General features: G+C 37.2%; 1 protein-coding gene across 2 annotated transcripts in view; it reads right to left on the reverse strand.

The window, feature by feature from the left end:
- MALRD1 (MAM and LDL receptor class A domain containing 1) overlaps positions 1-21,595 on the reverse strand; it is a 596,047-nt gene that overhangs the window by 419,032 nt on the left and 155,420 nt on the right. For both annotated transcript variants that reach the window (XM_088844424.1, XM_055428153.2), the window contains 2 exons: positions 14,552-14,639; positions 2,529-2,705 (listed from right to left, as the gene is read on the reverse strand). In XM_088844424.1, coding sequence (XP_088700550.1) covers positions 2,529-2,705; positions 14,552-14,639 — 265 coding nt within the window. The remainder of the gene's footprint in view (positions 1-2,528; positions 2,706-14,551; positions 14,640-21,595) is intronic.

Here is a 21,595-nt window from a genome sequence, read left to right on the forward strand (position 1 = left end):
TTATAGGACAGAGCTTCAGGCAAGCTATCTGCTGTATAATATTGTACCTACAATATGCTGTATTATACATAAAAAAATGTATCAAGGGGGTAAATCTTATATTGTGTTCTTATTACAATGAAAAAATTACAAAATGTAAGACTGTAGATGAGAGGAAGATTTATCACAATAGTTCATCTTACAAAGAGATAGAGGAGGAAAGACATACAATTTGTTCAGAAATAAATGGCAGTAATTCATGTTTAATCAAAATAAATAAACATCCTCATGATTTTTAAATGATAATTTAATTGTAAGCATTCATTCAGGACATTTAAAGAATTTAACAAAACTTAACAAAATATCCCATCCAATCATCAATGACATTACTAAAATTTCTAAGCCAAACTAAGAAAGTCAGTATTCACTAAAAATGCTTACTAGGTGTAACTAACTAGATTTTGTATAAACTTTTACAAAGATAACTTATGTGTGATTAGAAGAGGATTCTATTGTCTTCCCATGAAGAAGACTGAATACCACAACATCTTCCATTATCCTACATCTGTGTTACACCGTGTATCTTCCTGACCAGCTTCAGTTAATTTCTGTTTCATCTCATTCACAGAGTGGATCAGCTTTGATTTTGAGGGTTTTTTTTTTAGCCTCGATTAGTTTACACGTGTATTTATATTTTTTAAGTTTTAGAATTCCTTGATGAGGCTGACACAAATTAGAATGTCACTATACACTGTACTGTTGTTCTAAATCTTTAATATTATCAAGATCAGTTCAGTTCAGTTCAGTCGTGTCCAACTCTTTGCGACCCCATGAACCACAGCACGCCAGGCCTCCCTGTCCATCACCAACTCCCGGAGTTCACTCAAACTCATGTCCATCGAGTCGGTGATGCCATCCAGCCATCTCATTCTCTGTCGTCCCCGTCTCCTCCTACCCCCAATCCCTCCCAGCATCAGAGTCTTTTCCAGTGAGTCAACTCGTCGCATGAGGTGGCCAAAGTATTGGAGTTTCAGCTTTAGCATAAGTCCTTCCAATGAACACCTAGGATTGATATCCTTTAGAATGGACTGGTTGGATCTCCTTGCAGTCCAAGGGACTCTCAAGAGTCCTCTCCAGCACCACAGTTCAAAAGCATCAATTCTTCAGTGATCAGCTTTCTTCACAGTCCACCTCTCACATCCATACATGACCACAGGAAAAACCATAGCCTTAACTAGACGGACCTTGGTTGGCAAAGTAATGTCTCTGCTTTTTAATATGCAAAGCCTTTGACTGTGTGGATCACAATAAACTGTGGAAAATTCTGAAAGAGATGGGAATAACAGACCACCTGACTTGCCTCTTGAGAAACCTGTATGCAGGTCAGGAAGCAACAGTTAGAACTGGACATGGAACAACAGACTGGTTCCAAATAGGAAAAGGAGTACGTCAAGGTTGTATATTGTCACCCTGCTTATTTAACTTATATGCAGAGTACATCATGAGGAACGCTGGGCTGGAAGAAGCACAAGCTGGAATCAAGATTGCCGGGAGAAATATCAATAACCTCAGATATGCAGATGACACCACCCTTATGGCAGAAAGTGAAGAGGAACTCAAAGGCCTCTTGATGAAAGTGAAAGAGGAGAGTGAAAAGGTTGGCTTGAAGCTCAACATTCAGAAAACGAAGATCATGGCATCTGGTCCCATCACTTCATGGGAAATAGATGGGGAAACAGTGGAAACAGTGTCAGACTTTATTTTCTTGGGCTCCAAAATCACTGCAGATGCTCATTGCAGCCATGAAATTATCAAGATACTTGAGCAATATTATGGTAAATTCACATATAATCGATAATTAATAATGAGCAAGGAAGGGAAAAAATTCACAAGCGTTTATTTCTTCTGATCCTGTGCTTTGCCTATTCAGATGCAGATTAATTTTCCTCCTCTCAGTTTGTATCTCTGACTGAGATATTCACTTTTAAGTTAAATAATTTGCATAGATCCATTTTTAAAAAGTCATAGATTGGTAGACGCCAAGAAATGGATACCATCTTTCAACAGTATATAGCTACTGAATTGTCCACATGTACTAGGATTGATTTTATTAACTCTGCACATTTGACATGGTATTCATTGTATATATGTATTTTGACAAAGGCAAAATTTGAACAGATTCGTCTTATTTGAGGGTATTATGCTTCTTCTCTAAATATTTCCATTTAGTGATATTGAAGAATAAAGACAAAACGAAGATGAATTTAAAAAGGGCTGGTAAATGATTGCCCTGGAATCAAGTGAAGTTCATGAAAACAAGTATTTTGAATCTAAAATATTAAAGACACTTACCTCTTATTCGACATGATAGAAGAATGCATGTTGATTCTTCCATCATTTTCTATACAAATACCTTTTATGTTAAGAAAGTGCTTTAAACCATGTTGAAGACTTCTAACTAGGACATTACAATACTACTTGAGATTACACTAGTGTTTTCTTATCTATTTTATGGCTATATTTAATACAACATTTAGAAATTCACATACCGCAGGAGGATTCATCTGATTGGTCAGGGCAGTCATATCTAAAATCACATTTCTGGATATTTTCAACACACTGACCATCAGACCTGCAAACAAATTCACTGTCTGTACAGTTGTGTGGAGGCAGTGTTACAGGAACTGTCGTTTCTGGTGGAGTTGGAAGGTTCACAGGCAAATGACCTTGAAATAATAGACAAGTATCATTTTGCATTTTTTCCATTTCTTTAAAGATTGCACATGATAAACTTTACTAAGTATGCTTCACAGTCAACATTATAAGGAATATCTGATATCATTTGCTAATCTGCTGAACTTCTTTATGTAAGCATATAAATTGGGATTCATGGCAAATAACTCTGGATATCTCTGATTATAAAAATAGTGAATGTGCAGATGGAAATTATTGAAAACTCTTCAGAGCTCACTGAATAAATGGGAGACTCAAGAGCAGGGCTTGGATGATCTTCAGGAACCAAAGGAATCCCAGGTGCTGGCATTAGGAACCAGAGTCAAGGTCAGATTAAACCCTCAAGTTCTCTATGTAAAGGAACTTTGTTCTTCCACTTTCACAATGAATCTAACATCTCATGTTTGTTTCAGAAATCCCCACATAGTTGGAATTCAAAGGCTGCAAGGCAGACCCAAACAAAAGTATTCACCCAGAAGTATTTAAATAATTAAGATAATAATTTCTGATATTACAGAATTTAGAAGAAATTATACAAGCTAATTAATTTAGACAGTAAGCTATTCAATAAGCATTTATTAATAACATCTCTGTATCATATACATGCTAGTTGCAGAGGATTTAAAGCCAAAGTTATCACTGCCATAAAATACTGGGTTGGTCAAAAAGTTCGTTCAGATTTTACCATAAAATGGAATGGAAAAACCCAAACAAACTTTCTGGTCAACCAAGTATTTCTCTATTCTTTCACCATTACCACACTGTCTTGATTGCTGAAGCTTTATAATAAGTCTTAAAGTCGGTAGTGTCAGTCCTCCAATTTTGTTCTCCTTCAATACTACACTGGATATTCTGGGTCTTTTGCCTCTCGATAGACACTTTAGAGCTAATTTTTCTATATTCACAAAATAATCTACTGGGATTCTGTTTGACTGGGGTTGCAAGAACTGAAGAAGTTGCTCAGTCGTGTCCGATTCTTTGTGATCCCATGGACTGTAGCCTACCAGGTTCCTCCATCCATGGGATTTTCCAGACAAGAGTACTGGATTGGGTTGCCATTTCCTTCTCCAGAGCATTTTCCCAACCCAGGGATCAAACCCGGGTCTCTTGCATTGTAGGCAGGTGCTTTACTGTCTGAGCCACCAGGGAAGTAATAAGAATTCCTCCAATGCATGTTTTTGTATCCTTATCTCAAACAAACATTTTCTGTATAAAATATATACTATTATGTATCAGAAAATTTTACATAAATAATATTCATATTTTTTGAACTTGCATTTTTTACTTAAAACATACTTTTCAGGTTTCTCTCTATTGATAAATACAGAATCAATTGATTCATTTTAACTGCTTAAGAGTATTCAATTAAATGAATACACAGATTCAATATCTATTGTATGAATAGTCTGCAGCTGGTATAGGACAGTAAGAATATAAAGTCCTGCAATGGATGTGTTTGTACATTTCTCTCTGTGAACACATGCCAGAGTATTTCTAAGACAAGTCATCTTAAAATGAAATTTCAAAGTTATAGAATATGTCATTAGTCAACTTTCAGTTCAGTTCAGTCGCTCAGTCGTGTCTGACTCTTTGCGACCCCATGAATCACAGCATGCCTGGCCTCCCTGTCCATCACCAACTCCCGGAGTTCACTCAAACTCATGCCCATCAAGTCGGTGATGCCATCCAGCCATCTCATTTTTTGTTGTCCCCTTTTCTCCCACCCCCAATCCTTCCCACCATCAGAGTCTTTTCCAGTGAGTCAACTCGTCGCATGAGGTGGCCAAAGTATTGGAGTTTCAGCTTTAGCATCAGTCATTCCAATGAACTCCCAGGATTGATCTCCTTTAGTATGGACTGGTTGGATCTCCTTGTAGTCCAAGGGACTCTCACGAGTCTTCTCCAGCACCACAGTTCAAAAGCATCCATTCTTCGGCGATCAGTTTTCTTCACAGTCCAACTCTCACATCCATACATGACCACGGGAAAAACCATAGCCTTGACTAGATGGACCTTTGTTGGCAACGTAATGTCTCTGCTTTTTAATATGCTGTCTAGGTTGGTCATAACTCTCCTTCCAAGGAGCAAGCATCTTTTAATTTCATGGCCGCAATCAGCATCTGCAGTGATTTTGGAGCCCTAGTCAACTTTAGTTGTTTTCAAAGGTGGTTTACCATTTCCACCCAGAAATGTGTGCATTTTTCATATTCTAGCCAACACGTGGTATCATGAATTTTTTTTTTAATGCTTGCCACAGTAACAGTTCTGAAATAATTCTATGATATTCTAACTTGTATTTCCCTGATACTGAGACTTTTAGGCCACTCAAGTATTTTACTATAGTTTTTGACTATTCACATCCTCTGCTCTTTCTCTCTATTGAATCCATTGTCTTTTTCTTATTAATTCACAAATTTAAATTAATCCTATATCCTCTATACTAATCCTCAATCATTTATCTATGTGAAAAATAAGCTTTCTTAATCTATGATTTGTCTTTTCATTTTGTATGGTTGCCGTTCAGAATAAAAAATTCTAACTTTAATATATCAATCATCTCCTTTATGGTTGGTGCTTTAAATTTTCACTGAAAAATAATCTTCTCTGTTCTAATATCATAAATATGTCTTTGATAATTTTCATGAAGTTCTGATAGCTTTACTTTTCATATTTAGATCTCCATCTGACCTCTATTGTTCTCTACTGTCTGTGATAAGAATATAAATTCAATTTTTTTCACACAGATGACCACTTTTTGACCTATTAATCTATTGTGCAGCTCAAACTTTTCTCGCTTATCATTTTATATTCTATTATGAAATGTATTGGGCTTTCCTGGTAGCTCAGACAGTAAAGAATCCACCTGCAATGCAGGACCTGGGTTCAATCCCCGAGTCAGGAAGATCCCCTGGAAAAGTGAGTGTCAACCCACTCCAGTATTCTTGCCTGGAGAATTTTGTGGACAGGGGACCCTGACAGGCTACAGGTCATGAGGTCACAAAGAGTTGGACATGACTGATCAACTAACACTTTCACTTTTTTTTTTCATGAAATGTAATTATACATATAGAAAAATGAACATAAAATATAGGCTTTTTTTAAAGGATAATAAAAGTCATATGCTTACCTTCTAGTTTATGAAAATAAAATTCACAAACAGATTTGAACCCTCCAGTGTTTCTCTGTTGATTCCAGACCCTCATTGCAATCTTTCCTGGTTCACAGAACACTGAAATTTGTGTTTTTTCTATCTTTGCTTTCATTTGTGTTCATATTTTCTTCATTTGCATATAAACCAAATAAGCTCTTACAGAGTTAACTTATTAGCTCATTATGTGACTAAATAACTTAACACTGTGAAGTTCTTAGAATAGTGACCATATACATGGAATACCATGTAGGTCCAACTTAAATAAAACTCTGTTGAGAATCAAACTTTAGATGAATGGACTCATTCTTTTTATAATTTGCAATTTAATTTTTTCTTAACATTGTATATTCACCCACCCAAGCTAATGTATGCTCTCGCATTTTAGGGATTGACTGCTGTAAAATAGCTCACTATATGACTATGTAACATATGTCTGCATATGTTTTGTAGCCATTATACCATCAGTGGTTCTTGAGTTGATCCTGTTTGAGGATTTGTTTGTTTGTACATTTCTCTTGATATACCTAGGTATGGATGCTTGGTCACAGAGTATGTGCATTTAATTATAATAGATAATGCCAAACTGGGGCTTCCCTGGTGGCTCAATCTGCCTGCAATACAGAAGACACAACTGAGTTACTAACACACAATGCCAAACTGGTTTCAAAGGTAACTGCATCAATGTCTATACTCCCCAAGAATGTATAGACATTCTGGTCATATCACACATTCGTCATACACTAGTAGAGCTAAGAATTACCTGTATGTTTGTCATTTACTTTGCTGTCTAGTCCCTTTTGCGTCTCAGCCTTGGTTTGGCTCATTCTGTCTTATAATGCTGACATTTACATCATTCATTTGGTAAGAGTCTGGTGCAGTAAATTCATTTTTTCATTTGTTTGTGGATGTCAAACTGAGTGCCTTTTTCCACCCTCATTCTTGAAAGAATTTTGCTTTGCTCTAAACTAACAGTCATTTTTTCTCAGAACTTTACAAATAACATCCAACTGTCTTCCTAATTCCATTCTTCTGTAGTTGTATTTTAATCTCTGGCTATTTTTAACATAATCTTCCTTTTTATTGTTTTTCTAATTAATTTCCATAAGCTTATATCTGGGCTTATTCTAATATTTTTGCATGAGGTTGACTAGGCTTTTTAGATCTTGAAATTCTTTGTCCTTTTCTCATTTCTCTGTATTCCACCAAAGTTAATGAATCTTAAGTGTAGTATCTTTGTATTTGAGAGCACCAAAAGAGCAATTGGAGGAAAGTGCTTTGTCCAGCTAAAATTTAAGTATTTTAACAGTCTTCTCCATTTGGGGTATTTAGCATTTCCCTCAAATAAAAGATGACAAAATTTTAAAGTTTTAAATTTAAAATAAGTTAGTTACTTGTCCAGTTTTATTTTCTAGAGACATAATAAAAAATATTAAGTTGCATAGACCACAGGCTTTGGACAAAACTTTTCCCTGGATATATGCTAAATCACTTTACAAAACTATACTAGAACACTAAAACAAGAAGGTTTCAGATTATAATCACTGAGTCTTAAATTTCTTCACTTATGCCTTGAAGAAATATTTCCAGTATTTCTAAAATTTTTTCAGAATCTGTATTTCCTTTCAAAATACAGATTTTTCCCAAAGCATAATGCTTTCATGAAATTTATTATACTGAGATAAATGTAATGGGCACACCAAACAGCTTAGTATTAGAAGGTAAAAAGCTCCCTGTGATATCTTAAAAGCATACACAATACGACGCACACATTTTGCCACTGAAACAAACACCATCCTTTGTAGAAGGAAGGGAGACTTGACCAAGCACAAATAAAGCTGGTAAGATGTGTAGGCAAAGGAGAAGAGATGTCAAAAATTTCATAACTCGGTCTATTTGGCAGCAATAGCAAAAGCTACTCGGTGGGTAGGAGAGGAACATGGTAAAAACTATTGCTAAGCATTCTCTAAAGAGTTAATATGGTTTCTCAATCTTAAGGTATCATCAGATGCAAGAAAATTCCCTGACTTAGTAACAACTTTCCTTGGAAAAATAAAATATGAATACCTTGGATAGTGAAGCTCATTCTTGTTCCTTATGCGTATTCAGCCATGTCCGACTCTTTGTGACCCCATTGACTGTATCCCACAGACTCCTCTTGGAACTTTCCAGGCAAGAATATCGGAGTTGGTTGCCATTTCCAACTCCAGGGAAACTTCCCGACACAGAGATCAAACCTACATCTCTTGCGTCTCCTGCTGATGCAGGAGAATTCTTTACAACTGTGCCACCTGGGAAGTCCAATACTCACTCTAATAATTAGTAATTCTAGTAACTAATCAATGTAATATGCATCCTGAATTCTGAAACTTTAAACAGGTGAAAAGTACCCACTCCTGGGCATATTTCCAGAGAAGAACATGACCTGAAAGGATACATGCACCCCAATGTTCATTTCAGAAACATTTACTATATACAGACATTTACAGAGAAGCGGATAAAGAAAATATGGTACATGTACATAATGGAATATTACACAGAATTAAAAAGAATGAAATGATGCTATTTGCAGCAACATGGATGGACCTAGAGACTGTCATACTAAGTGAAGTCAGAGGAAAAATATCACATGACATCTCTCATATGTGGAACACAAAAAGAAATGATGCAAAGAACTTACAAAACAGAGACTCACAGACTTAGGAAATGAACTTTTGGTGGCAGGGCTGGAGCAAAGGATGGGGAGAAGGGATAGTTAGGGAATTTGGGATGGCTATGTACACAGAGCTATATTTAAAATGGATAACCAACAAGAACCTACTGTAGAGCACATGGAACTCTGCTCAATATTATGTGGCAGCATGGATGGGAGGGGAGTTTGGGGAAGAATGGATGCATGTATATGTGTGGTTGAGTGCCTTTGCTGTTCACCTGAAACTATCAAAACATTGTTAATTTGCTATATTCCAATACAAAATGAAAAGAGCAAAAAAAAAAAAACAAACAGAAAAGTATATAGGTAATTTTTCTTTCAGTTGGCAAACAGTATGCCGTGATGCCATGTCATCACAGATCTATTCTTCCAAATAACTCAGCTATCTCACCAATAATCTTGGACACAAGAAAGAAAACTCCTGTTGCATGAGTTCTGCTGAAAGAAATGTACTTCTTGCTTTTCTGATTGAAGATGGAAGGCATAATGCAAAACAGATACTTCCTCTGGGATAATACTTTTAAATCTGAATGTCTGGCAACAATTCTTCCAAAATAATCTACTCTGAAGGTCTAATTCAAGGTGAAGGGAAAGCTATTTAACTTTGCCATCATTCCGCATCATTATCTACTCTGGGAATAAACAACATCATCACACACTAATGCAAAGAATCATATGATTCAATTGCATGGTTAAGATTGTCTACTTTCCCTAGAAATGTAATTAATCTTGCCTAAACAGCTGTTTCTCTATTTTCCTCCTGAATTAGATTTAAAACGAGAATCTCTGTCATCAAAGTACTGAAACAAAGGCAGTACAATCCATAATTGAGAATGGATTTGAAAATTGTTAGAAACAACTAGAAGTTAGAAAATGAGAGAGGAATGACCCAAAAGAGCAAGTAATAATCGTCTAGGATTAAGTGGAAAGAAACTAAGCTTATGGAGTAGAAATTATTGAGGAAAAGTAATACAGGTTTTCAGTTAAGAAGCTCAATCATTCGAGTCCAGGACATGGCAGAGGTAATGGAAAAACTAGAACAGATGTGAGAAATATTTTGGAGTTGAGAGTTAATAGGATCCGCAAGTGAGCAAGTTTAAGGGGAAAGCCAAAGATGACTATGGTATTTCAATCCTGGGTTGCTAGAGAAAACCGAGTTCATCCAAAAGGAATAAGGGACATATGGTGGAAAGAGTTTGATTTTGAGGAAATGGGTAAAAATGAAATAATCTACTTCACTTTAGCCATTTTTAGTATAAAATAAAATTACAGTTTACAAAACTGTATTTTGGACATGAGATCAATAGTTTGTGTTTGTTTGGCTTTTTTTTTTTTTTTTTAGTTTTCATTTGTTTTGTTAATCAAGAGGGGAAACATGCCACAGATAATGTTTATACTGAAAGCAAATCAATGTAAGTGATCCTACATCACTGATCCCATCTCAGCTAATGTGATGTCATGACAAAACACTGATAACCATCAAAAGCAATATTTTTATTAAAAGCCTAATTTTTATTTTCATTTTCATCTTATAGTAAGATTACATCAACTTCTTTTACGAGACATATGGCTTCATCAAATTCTTCAGTTTCAACCCAAAGTTTCTTTTGTTATGAAGCCAACATGAAAACCACACTGTTCAGACAGTCTTTAAAGTTCCATATTTTTCTTCCAAAATGTAAACCAGAAAATTGGGACTAATGGTGTGTAACTGATATTTCACATCTCTGCCCTTGTTTCTGGCAGCTCTTTCCTCTCCACCTTGGAAACATCAGCCACAGAACGCATGTAACAGTATAATTAAAGCAGCAACAGTATCCACGATGCCTTGGTTCTCTTTCTGAATTCTTTATTCCCTTCTGCCACTGGGGTTACAGCCATTCTCCCTAAGTTAAAAGTGGGAGGTGATTTGGCTACTGAAATCAGACACCTTAGGTGAAAATCTCATTACAGCTTTCAACTGTGTATTCTCATCCCAGTCATCTATGCTCTTTAAGTTTTGTTTTGCATATCCCTAAAATGGAAATCTCTTTATCTTCCTTGGGAGGTTAATGCATTTGATGAGCGATATAATGATAGTGGTAAGCATTCTGATCCAAAGAAGAAGACTGCACTCTGCCATTTGATAGCTACTCAGCCTTAGACTGGCTATCTCCTTCTCAATTTGCTCCACAAAATTGGGATAACAAACGCATCCAATCTATTAATCATTCAAGGTCTCTTCAACCTATGATGGACCAAGCACTATTCCAGACTTTTGAAAGGTTACAAGACTATATGAGATGATATGGAGAGTGATAGACAATATTTAAGGAAGTGTGTTTTTTAATATTTATTTACTTATTTATTTATGGCACTGTTGGGTCTTGGTTGCGGCACCTAGGATCTTCACCGAGGCCCATGGACTTCTCTCTAATTGTGGCCCGAGGGCTCTAGAGCACACGGACTCAGAATTGTTGCAGTACATGGCCTTAGTTGTACTGCAGCATGTGGGATCCCAGTTCCCCTACCAGGGATCAAACCTGCATGCCTTGCACTGGAAGGCAGATACCCAACCACTAGACCACCATGGAATACGACCACTTATCAACTCCCTTTCTCTTAAGGACTTTCTTATTTTCTGTCCTTGCCAAGCTCCCCAACTGCAATGAATACTGCCATGCCCCATTGTTAGGCTTGATCACTTAACTCGCTCTGACCAATGGAACCTAGTAGACACAAGGCCCTAATAGAAGCTTTAAGTGTGCTTTCTTTTTCTAACCCTCTGACTTAAAAATAGAATGTGTCAGACAAGGATTTGGTTCATCAGCCTGGGTCCCAGATAGGACACACAGAACAGATAAATAATTTGGATCTAGATGGAATTATGGGGCTTCCCTGGTAGCTCGGTGATAAAGAATCCACCCGCCAATGCAGGAAGATGCTGGTTTGATCCTTAGGTCAGGAAGATCCCCTGGAGTAGGAAATGGCAACCCACCCCAGTATTCTTGCCCAGGAAATCCCAAGGGCAGAGGAGCCTTGTGGGCTACAGTTCATGGGGTCACAAAAGAGTCAGACACAACTCAGTGACTAAAAAAATTAAAACAACATAGAATTATACAGAGATATGAATAAGAAGAGTGTATGTTTGCTGTTAGTTTTCTATGCCAACTGACACACTTGAGAGCAATAAATAAATGCTACTGGTTATAAGCCACTGAGATCTGGCTTTCAACAGAGGCTGACGTATAGTATCTTACATACAGAATTAATATTTTAGCAATAACAATAATAAACTAAAATACATAAGCACTTAACAAAATAGACATCTCTCCAACTATCCACCCATCTATCCAATAGCTGCTTATTGAGTACTACTATGCTTCCCTGGTGGCTCAGATGGTAAAGCGTCTGCCTGCAATGCAGGAGACCTGGGTTCGATCCCTGGGTTGGGAAGATCTCCTGGAGAAGGAAACAGCAACCCACTCCAGTACTCTTGCCTGGAGAATCCCACGGACAGAGGAGCCTGGTAGGCTACAGTCCATGGGGTCGCAGAGTCGGTCACGACTGAGCGACTTCACTTTCACTTTCACAAGCCAGGTACTGTTTATACTACAAGGTACAGCAGTGATCAAATAAAATCCCTGCTCTCATGCTACATTATTATGGGAGAAAATCAAATTTGACTATAAGGTGATAGGTGTTGTGGAGAAAAACAGGAGATGGAAAATGTCAGGTGAAGAGATGTGTGTATGTTTGGGAGAGAGGAGGCATACAGGTTGAGAGAAGATTTTACTAGAGATGAAATTCTCCAGCAGAGATCAGAAAGAAGGAGGTGAAATGGATATCTGGAGGAAGCACATTCCAGAAGGAGGGGAAAGCAGGTATAAAGGTCCTGAGGCATAAGGGGGTTGCAGTAATCAAAGACCAGCTAAGAGGTCTTGTTGAGGGACATCAAGTAGAAACACACTGTTCAGGACTTCCCTGGTGGTTCAGTGGCTAAGAAATCACCTGCCCATGCAGGTGACATAGGATTGATTCCTGGTCCTGGAGGATCCTACATGCTGTGGGGCAACTAAGTCCATGTGTCACAACTAACGAAGCCAACGCACCTAGAGCCCATGCTCCACAACAAGAAGCCACTGCAGTGAGAAGCCTGCATATCTCAACCAGAGAGTAGCCCCTATTCAACGCAACTAGAGAAAGGCCATGTGCAACAATGAAGAGCCAGCACAGACAAAAATTAAACAAATAAATAAAAAAAAAATAATTGCTTTCCAAAAAAATCACAGTGGTAGAAGGTAAAGACAGAGCCATATATGACAGCGCCAGTCGTTTACTCCTTGGATGTTATTGTAAGAAGTTGGCTTTCGTTCTGAGTGAGATGGATGTCATAGCAAGGCTCAGGTTAGGGTGACACGAGCTTATGTAAGTTTGAAAAGGATCATTCTGGCTACTGTTATGAGAAGAGATTATATGGTTCAAGGGTAGAAGCAGAGAGATCATTTAAAAAGCAACACAAAAATCTATACAGAGACACTGGTGATTGGGACCAAGAGGAGAGAAGCAAGGGAAATGAGAAGTGGAGTATGGATACACGTGTAGCCAGTGGTTGATCAAATTTGTTGATGAAGTATAAGCAACTAGAGATAAATTCTCATTCATGGAGAAAAGAAAGCAGGCAAAAATGATAGGATTGAGGGGACAATGGGTCATCAAGAATTTACTTTTACACACTGAGTGGTAAAGGTAAACTTGTTGAATTCTGGTTTCATCTTTGCTGGCTTTCCAGAATGGGGTCTGACTCTGCAGAGTTTCATGGAAACTGCTACACAGAAAATGATGATTAACCCTGCCAAAATGATGAGCTGGAAAATTGGAGCTGGGCCATGTAGCTACAGCAGAAAGCACTGGAATCCAGCCCTCTGATTATGTCTGGGGAGGGGCAGGTACTCTGATGGACCATTGAACGTAAAGTTTTCAGCATATGAACGTGCTCTCCATATGAATTACTGCAATTGATTTTTAAACTACCCAACATCTGATCACTCTAAGGAGGAGACTGTGCTTTTCTTGTCATGCAATTAAAGAGTCTCAATCCCAATATCACCTTCCAAGAGCTTGATATCTACCCTACTGGATCACTATGCACTGCTGGAATGAGTTTCCCTTGGGGTGTGTTTGTTTTAGGTTATTTCCCCTAGTTATCTCTGAGATGCTCATTACATCTAAGTTTGGATATTGAATAGGTGGTTAGTATCCAAGTCTGGAGTTCCAGCATTCTTGGGCTTCCCTGGTAGCTCAGCTGGTAAATAATCCACCTGCAATGTGGGAGACCTGGGTTAGATCTCTGGGTTGGGAAGATCCCCTGAAGAAGGGAAGAGCTACCCACTCCAGTATTCTGGCCTGGAGAATTCCATGGACTGTATAGCCCATGGAGTCTCTAAGAGTCAGACACAACTAAGTGACTTTCACTTTCTTTCTGGAGTTTGGGGAGGAAGTTTGAGGATGGAGATATAAATCTGGAATAAATATATTAGATTTTTTAATGGAAAGAAGTCTATAACTTGGAAAGGAAATGGCTGGCAGCAATTCTCAGGAATGTTTAAAGTGCAGCCTGAGAGTAAGACATCACTGAAGGTAACTGAATGGTTACTAAAGTCTCCAAAACAATGTAATTACAAAGCAATCAGTTCAGTTATTATAACCGTCCCCCCCCAAATATGATAGAATTACTGTTTAACTTCAGACACATTTTCCTAATACTTTGAATGTGATGGGACATATACACAACTGATTCAAATATCTTTACTATGTTTGCAAAGAGTTTGACGAATTACAAAGATTTGCAACCTTTTCCAGGGTCAATATATTAATAGAATAGAGAGAAGTGAGAATACTTTTGGAATATTTCTGGAAATGAAATATTGATTTCCTTGGAAATTTTATTCAAGTAAACAGGCTTGAAAACACTCATACATTGAAATATCCTTCCTTACCAGGGTAGAGAGTGCAGTCCATAAATGACAAATCATCAATTGCAATGTCTCCAGTAAAGCCATCTCCAACGGAAGCCTCCACTGAAATCTAAGAACAATATAAGAAATTTGTTGATATTGTGAAGGAAATTCATTTATGGATGCACATAGTTGAAAAATAATTCAGAATTTACCTAAAGACAATCTCCTCTTCTGAATCATTAAAATCATATTTTGTAAAACTCTCCATAAGCAGGCATCTTGTCTCTCTACCAAATACTTTTAGTCATAGGAAGCTCCACACCTTACTGGGCCCATTATATCCATGAAGCCCATTCTGTTTCTGGTGAAAGTTTTGATTTTTTGAGATTTCAGTGTATCAGATTGATACCTACTTCTTTATAACTTTCCATCATTAATTTTAGACTTGTCTTGCTTTCCTCCAAGCCTTTAAGGCAAATTACTGAACCTCTGCCCAGCGTTGCCCTAGTAGCTCATCTGTTTCCAAGGTTAAATCTCTTCATCCTTCAAGAAACCCAATTTGTTGCCAGAGGTACTTGCTAGACTGCACATTGTGAAGAGCTTTAAAATTTTTCTCACATCGACCTTATTCTGTAACACTTTATGAAACTGGCTAATCGTTATTAGATCTCCTTCAGAACCACATTAATCACAGTGAACTCAGATGACATCGGTGCTGTTATACGAGCTGCAATTCCACTGCAACTCCAGTAAAATATGAAATACTGACAAACCACGATAGTATATGGCAGATTGTAATTAGGGCTGAGATTTACTATAGCAGAATTAATCATGATGAATTATTTTAATATTCATGCAAATATGTTGCACACTTACTAGGAATTCTGCTATATAATGAAGAATAGTAAGCAAACTCAAAAAAACACATTCCCTTTTTCCACTAGTATAGGAATATATGTTTCTGTTTCAGTTTTCCTCACAAATGCTATATATGGAAATTGAATTTTTATTTCGTTCTTCAATTTCTATCCTTCATTAAAAGTTGTTTCATACATTATTCATGCCCTAAAGAAGATAATTAAAAGGTCAAATTACTGACCTTAAGCCTCTTGACATCTTTCACCAGCTTTCTAGATTTTCTTCAGAATTACTAGAATTTTCTCCCTGATATGTCACTAAGGAAATGAATCAATTTGGAAAAGGTTTATGCATTCAACTAATGGGCAAATATAGTCCACCTAACACTGCCTGAATAACAGGAAGTCTGCTGCTGTTTCAAAATGGATCACTGCAAATATAAAATGCACCCTTCTTTTCACCACCAGCACGATTAAAAGAAACATTACAGGGGGAGAAAACAGGAACACAAATGTATTCTAATAAACAAAAAGCCAGCAGTCAGAATTTGACAGAACACAGTGTAATAAAATATCTCTTATTTTATAGAAAATAAAGACAGCAGTTGGGTGAACAGTAAGAAAAAGGTATAAGGACTGATTAATAACTATACATTAATGACTGAACTGAACTGAATTACTAATACATTCCTTGGATCAATATCACTGCAATACAACAGAGGACATGGTAACGAGGCTTAGAAGATGTAAGAAAAAGGAAAAATTAGGATAAATAAAAACAAGCATTACTAACTTGGCTACACTGCTCATGATTATCTTGCTTTATTCGTGAGAAGGAATAGAATATTGATAGAATCTCAAGTCTATGATAAGCACAACTGTACATACAAATATCTATAAGCTAACTATATGGGTATATAACCACACATAGCTCCATTCGAGTGGGAAGGTGGGCTCAAGTGTCCCAAAGCATTCCTTTTGTTGCCTTTATATAGTCACAAATTCAAGAACTGGCCATTTGTGAAAGTTACAAATTCTCTCATTTACAGTCCACACCAGGTAAGCAGCATTTGTGAGTGGATGCCATCTATACAAGGAGTATTTGCATTGGGGTTACTTCATATTACACAATAAGCATGTTGATATTGTTTCTACTAGCACTGTCAATGGGAAGACACAGAAATAATCCATGGCAGAGGACAGTTGAGTCTTGCTCTAAGACAAAAATTAACCATAATTTTTACCGAAATATCTTCAATTTCCTAACCTCCAAATGGTGGCATTCTTGAGAAAGAATGAACAATAATTTCAAGCTGAGATACTAAAAAAGTCAATTTGCATATATAACTGCAGTCTCAGCCTCTTTTGAATATTTAATTAAGGCAGACATTAAAAAAGTCTACTTGAAAATCATATCTTGAGAAAAAGTTATGAATGTTGAAGATCAATTCTACTTCTGTCCTGTATTTATTTCAGTCTTGCAAAAAGGTTTACAAATTATCCTAAGAAACTAGTCACAAGAAAGAACAAACCCAGGTGTCTCTATTCTGGAAAATTCACTTTCTCTCTTGGTGTTTTCCCAGAATAAATGGAAGGATATTAAAACACTAATGTTATTGTATGCAAGGCAGTATTGCCACTCTGGACATTAGGGAAGCCAAATTTTCCTCCTAAGTTTCATTAGCACCTTACTGAATGACTTAAAAGGCAATTGAAAACTCCAGTTCGGTCTGAATGACCTGCATTATCTGCAGAGGCCAATTCTACTTACATGAGAACTACTACTGGCTTGGAAGTTTTATAAAGTAATCCAGCCCTTTTAAGTTGTTCTTTTCATGGGCTGTTGCATGCTCCAAATAAAGATGGAGTGGTCTTGTCAGCTACACTGGAAATTTTAGCTCTAATATAGCCAAAGACTCATATTAATAAGCCTCTAAAGTCTTGTCTGAATAGATTCTTTTCCATATTGAGGAAACTGAGTTATTCACCAAAGTGTTTACCTGATATAGAAACCAACCGTTCATAGGTAAGACAGAATTTAATCATATTTTTTACCAAACTACCTTCAATTTCCTAACATATGCATATTAATTCATATATGAGTTATATATATGTACACATGTACATATAAACATACACATACTCTATTAACTTGAAAGAAAGGAAAAATGGAATGGAGTCAGCCTGCCACTTAGTTTAACCACCCTGCATTGGGAAAAAAATTACAAAATTCCAGGATAATATATATCATTTTTAATATAACCCATCTTCAGAAAGACTTGAAATTCTTGCTTAAAATTTACAAAAAGCACAAATCCTGTGTGGAGCAACTGGAAGTCCAATGCATTGATGATGGGAATCCAAAATGATACAGTCACTATGAAAAATGGTTTGGCAGAAATACACCCGTGTACTTAACAGTAAATTAATGAATGACAAAGGAGGTAAGAATATACAATGGAGAAAAAATAGTCTCTTCAATAAGTGTTTCTGGGAAAATTGACAGCTACATGTTAAAGAATGAAATCATAACATTCTCTAACACTATATACAAAAATAAACTCAAAGTGAATTAAAGACCCAAGATCAGAAACCATAAAAGTCCTAGAGGAAAGCAAAGGCAGAACACTCTTCAACAAAAATCACAGCAATATTTTTTTTGAATCTGTCTTCTAAAACAAAAATAAAATAAAGTAAATAAACACATTGGGCCTAGTTAAACTGAAAAGCTTTTGCACAGCAAAGGAAACTATCAGCAAAATGAAAAGAAAACCTACTGAATGGGAGAATATTTTTGCAAATGATGTGACCTACAAAGGGTTAATATCCAACATATAAACAGCTTCTACAACTCAACATCAGGAAAAAAAACTACCTAATTTTAAAAAATGGGCAGAAGAGCTGAATTTTCCTAAGAGCAAATGCAGATGGCCAACATGCATAGGAAAAGAAGCTCCACATCACTAAGCTTCAGGAGAATGCAAACTAAAACCATAATGAGATACCATTTCACACTCGCCAGAACAGCTATCATCAAAAAGCACACAAGTAAAAAATGCTGACTAGGATGTGGTGTAAAGGGAACCCTCCTACACTGCTGCATGTATATGTGTGCTCAGTCATGTCCAAATCTTTGCGACCCCCTATGCTGCAGCCCACCAGGTTCCTCTGTCCATGGGATTTTCTAGGTAAGAGTAGCAGAAAGGGTTTCCATTTCCTTCTCCAGGGGTTCTCCCCAACCCAGGGATAGAACCCAATTTTCCTGCATTGGCATGCGGATTCTTAACCACTGAGCCACCTGGGAAGCCCTCCTACACTGTTGGTTGGAATGTAAATTGGCACAGCCACTATGGAAGACACTATGGAGTTTTCTCAAAAAACTAAAACCACCACATGACTCAGCTTATATATCTAAAAAAATACAACATTTCTTCTTGTCAGACTTCACAATATACAGATTGGTAAGAATTCAGTTTTTCTGTTCAAATCTACTTTGGCATTGTGCCAACTGTTCCCCTGGTTACCAAGAAGGAAAAAAAGTCTTGCCTGTCTTGGCGTTTCTCATCATCAATGACAGAAGAGACTAAATGGTGTTGTTTCAGTTCTTGTGAACTTAGTTTAACCCCAACAGTGCTTTCAAGTAGAAAAGTGAAAGTGGCTCAGTTATGTCCAACTCTTTGCAACCCCATGGACTATACAGTCCATGGAATTCTCCAGGCTGGAATACTGGATTGGTTAGCCTTTCCCTTCTCCAGGTGATCTTCTCAACCCAGGGATCGAACCCAGGTCTCCCACACTGCAGGTGGATTCTTCACCAGTTGAGCCACAAGGGAAGCCCAAGAATACAAATACTGGAGTGGGTAGCCTATCCCCTCTGCAGCAGATCTTCCCAACCCAGGAATGAAGCAGGGGTCTCCTGCATTGCAAACGATTCTTTACCAACTGAGCTATAAGGGAAACCTGTGTCAAGTAGAATAGGTTGCCAAATATTTCTAAAAAAAAAAAAAGATTTTCTTGATGTGGACCATTTAAAAAGTCTTTATTAAATACATTACTGCTTCTGTTTTATATTTTGGCTTTTCAAGATCTTAGCTTCACAATCGGAGATCACACCTGCACTCCCTACATTGGAAGGTGAAGTCTTAACCACTGTACCACCAGGGAAGTCCCAGCAAATACTTCTAAGGCAGGATATTTCTCAAGAAGATACTGCCTGTAGTTGCTGCAGTCCCCATTACTCCCTATCACACCTAACTCTAAGGCTGAAAGTCAGTTGCCATTAATTATTTCACACCCGAACCAATTCTCTTAATTCACATCCCTTGCCTGGTTTCCATGGGCACTTGGGTTTGCAATTCCCTGTGCACGCTGGTTAGGTTAGAAACCATGAAAGGTCTAAGACTTTACCCTACTCTCAAGCTAACAAGTTAGGCTGTCACTGTTTCATACACATACACTGAGAGGAGATACAAGAGATTTGACTTGGAGAGTTGGCAAAAACATCAGCCAGAGAAATGTCTTCCATTGCTTTCCCACTTCCTGCAGGGAAGTGCCAGGCATTTTTCTGCATGAGTGGTGGGCTGCATCATAGAAGAAGAACCCCAACATTAGGAGATTCTAGCTGCTATAAGCTGCTGGTACAACTGAAGGACAAGGAGGAAGAGGAGGTGACGCAGGAGGGTAGGAAGGGGATGGGCTCTAGGTAGGTAGGTAACTGGAACACAAGCAAATGTCTCAGGGTAAACTCTATGCGATAGATTATTTTCTCAGAAGTTGAACAACACAGGATATACAAAATGCACGGAGCAGCCTGGGTGGGAGGGGAGTTTGGGAGAGAATGGATACATGTATATATATGGCTGAGTCGCTTTGCTGTGCACCTGAAACTATCATAACTTTATTAATGGGCTATATGCAAAGAGTCGGACACGACTGAGCGACTGAACTGAACTGCACCGACACCACATATAAAATAAAAAAGTTTTAAAAAAATCCTTGGAGAACTGTCTCCCAATGGGGAAGTTGGACAGCGCTAATTTCCCAATATACTTAATTTGTGGAAGTATGATGATCCCTTCATGTATGTAAAAATTGAAATATTTATCTAAATTCTGCCTCCTTTCCTCTTATACCTCATTTTATACTCTTCTGAACTGGATGAGAGTAACTTGATGGTTATCCACCTGCGGTTGGCCCAGCTCCTTTTCCACCCACAAAAATCTTTTCCCATGAAAGCTTCTGCTCTATTAAAGGTAGAGATTTTTAAAAAATCAGAAGCAAAGAATAGGGTTGAAGAAATAAGGTCACTGAAAATTTCATATAAGCTTCTTTATTCAGATAAAATTTTTTTCTATTATTCTTCTTGAATGAAAGAGACAGAAACCTAAAAAAAAACAAACAAAACTCTGAGTATTCAGGTCACATTATTTGGATTTGCTTTCCACAGCTTTTAAAGGGTTGGCAAGCCACAAAGCTTATTTCTGCTACTTTTCTCTTTATACCATTTTAGATGTACAGGAAGAGTCAAAATTTGGGCAAGTTTTTTTCCTCCCTACCAATTCTTAACAGTGCCTTTCTGGAACTTGCCTAACTAGATTTTAAAAGGGATAAATGTTGATCAATTTGAAATTAATTTGCTACTTGAAACTGGACACATTCACATGCTATATTATAGCATCCTCCAGGAACTCATCTAGACCATAACCTTTTACACATCTCATCAATTATGTGAATGAAGACAAATAGTTCTCAATTTCTCTAGTTCTAAGAATTTATACAGAACCAATTTGATTGGTGGTTACAAAGAAGAATTTAATTGAAAAAAGCCTGGTCAGTCTCAGAGAAAAGTGATGCAGGTTTGGAATTATTGACTTAAAAGTTCAGAAAACTGTGGTTTTATTATTTTAAAATGATACAGTAAGATATAATAGAATTTTAACAGAATACGATGTAATACTGTCTGAGTGACTGATTCACATGTGCCAAAATTAAATTCTCATTGAAGAAGCATAGTGTTGAAATTCTTAAAGGTTATCTTTTTTCAATTAAAACTCATTTTTATCCTCCATACTATTATAAATAATATTTAAAGGAAAAGGAGTAGAACCGCAGTTTATTATTTTGACTTACAGTATGTCTTTTTTACAAAAAATATCACATGCCCCTCAGTCTCCTTGTGAAAGGAAAAAGCTCCAAAGCTACCCCCTACCTCCATGTCGGTATTTCT

This window comes from Moschus berezovskii, chromosome 15 (genome assembly GCF_049115385.1).
Source record: "Moschus berezovskii isolate FMDL1 chromosome 15, NW_MosBer_1.0, whole genome shotgun sequence".
Lineage (NCBI taxonomy): Eukaryota > Metazoa > Chordata > Mammalia > Artiodactyla > Moschidae > Moschus > Moschus berezovskii.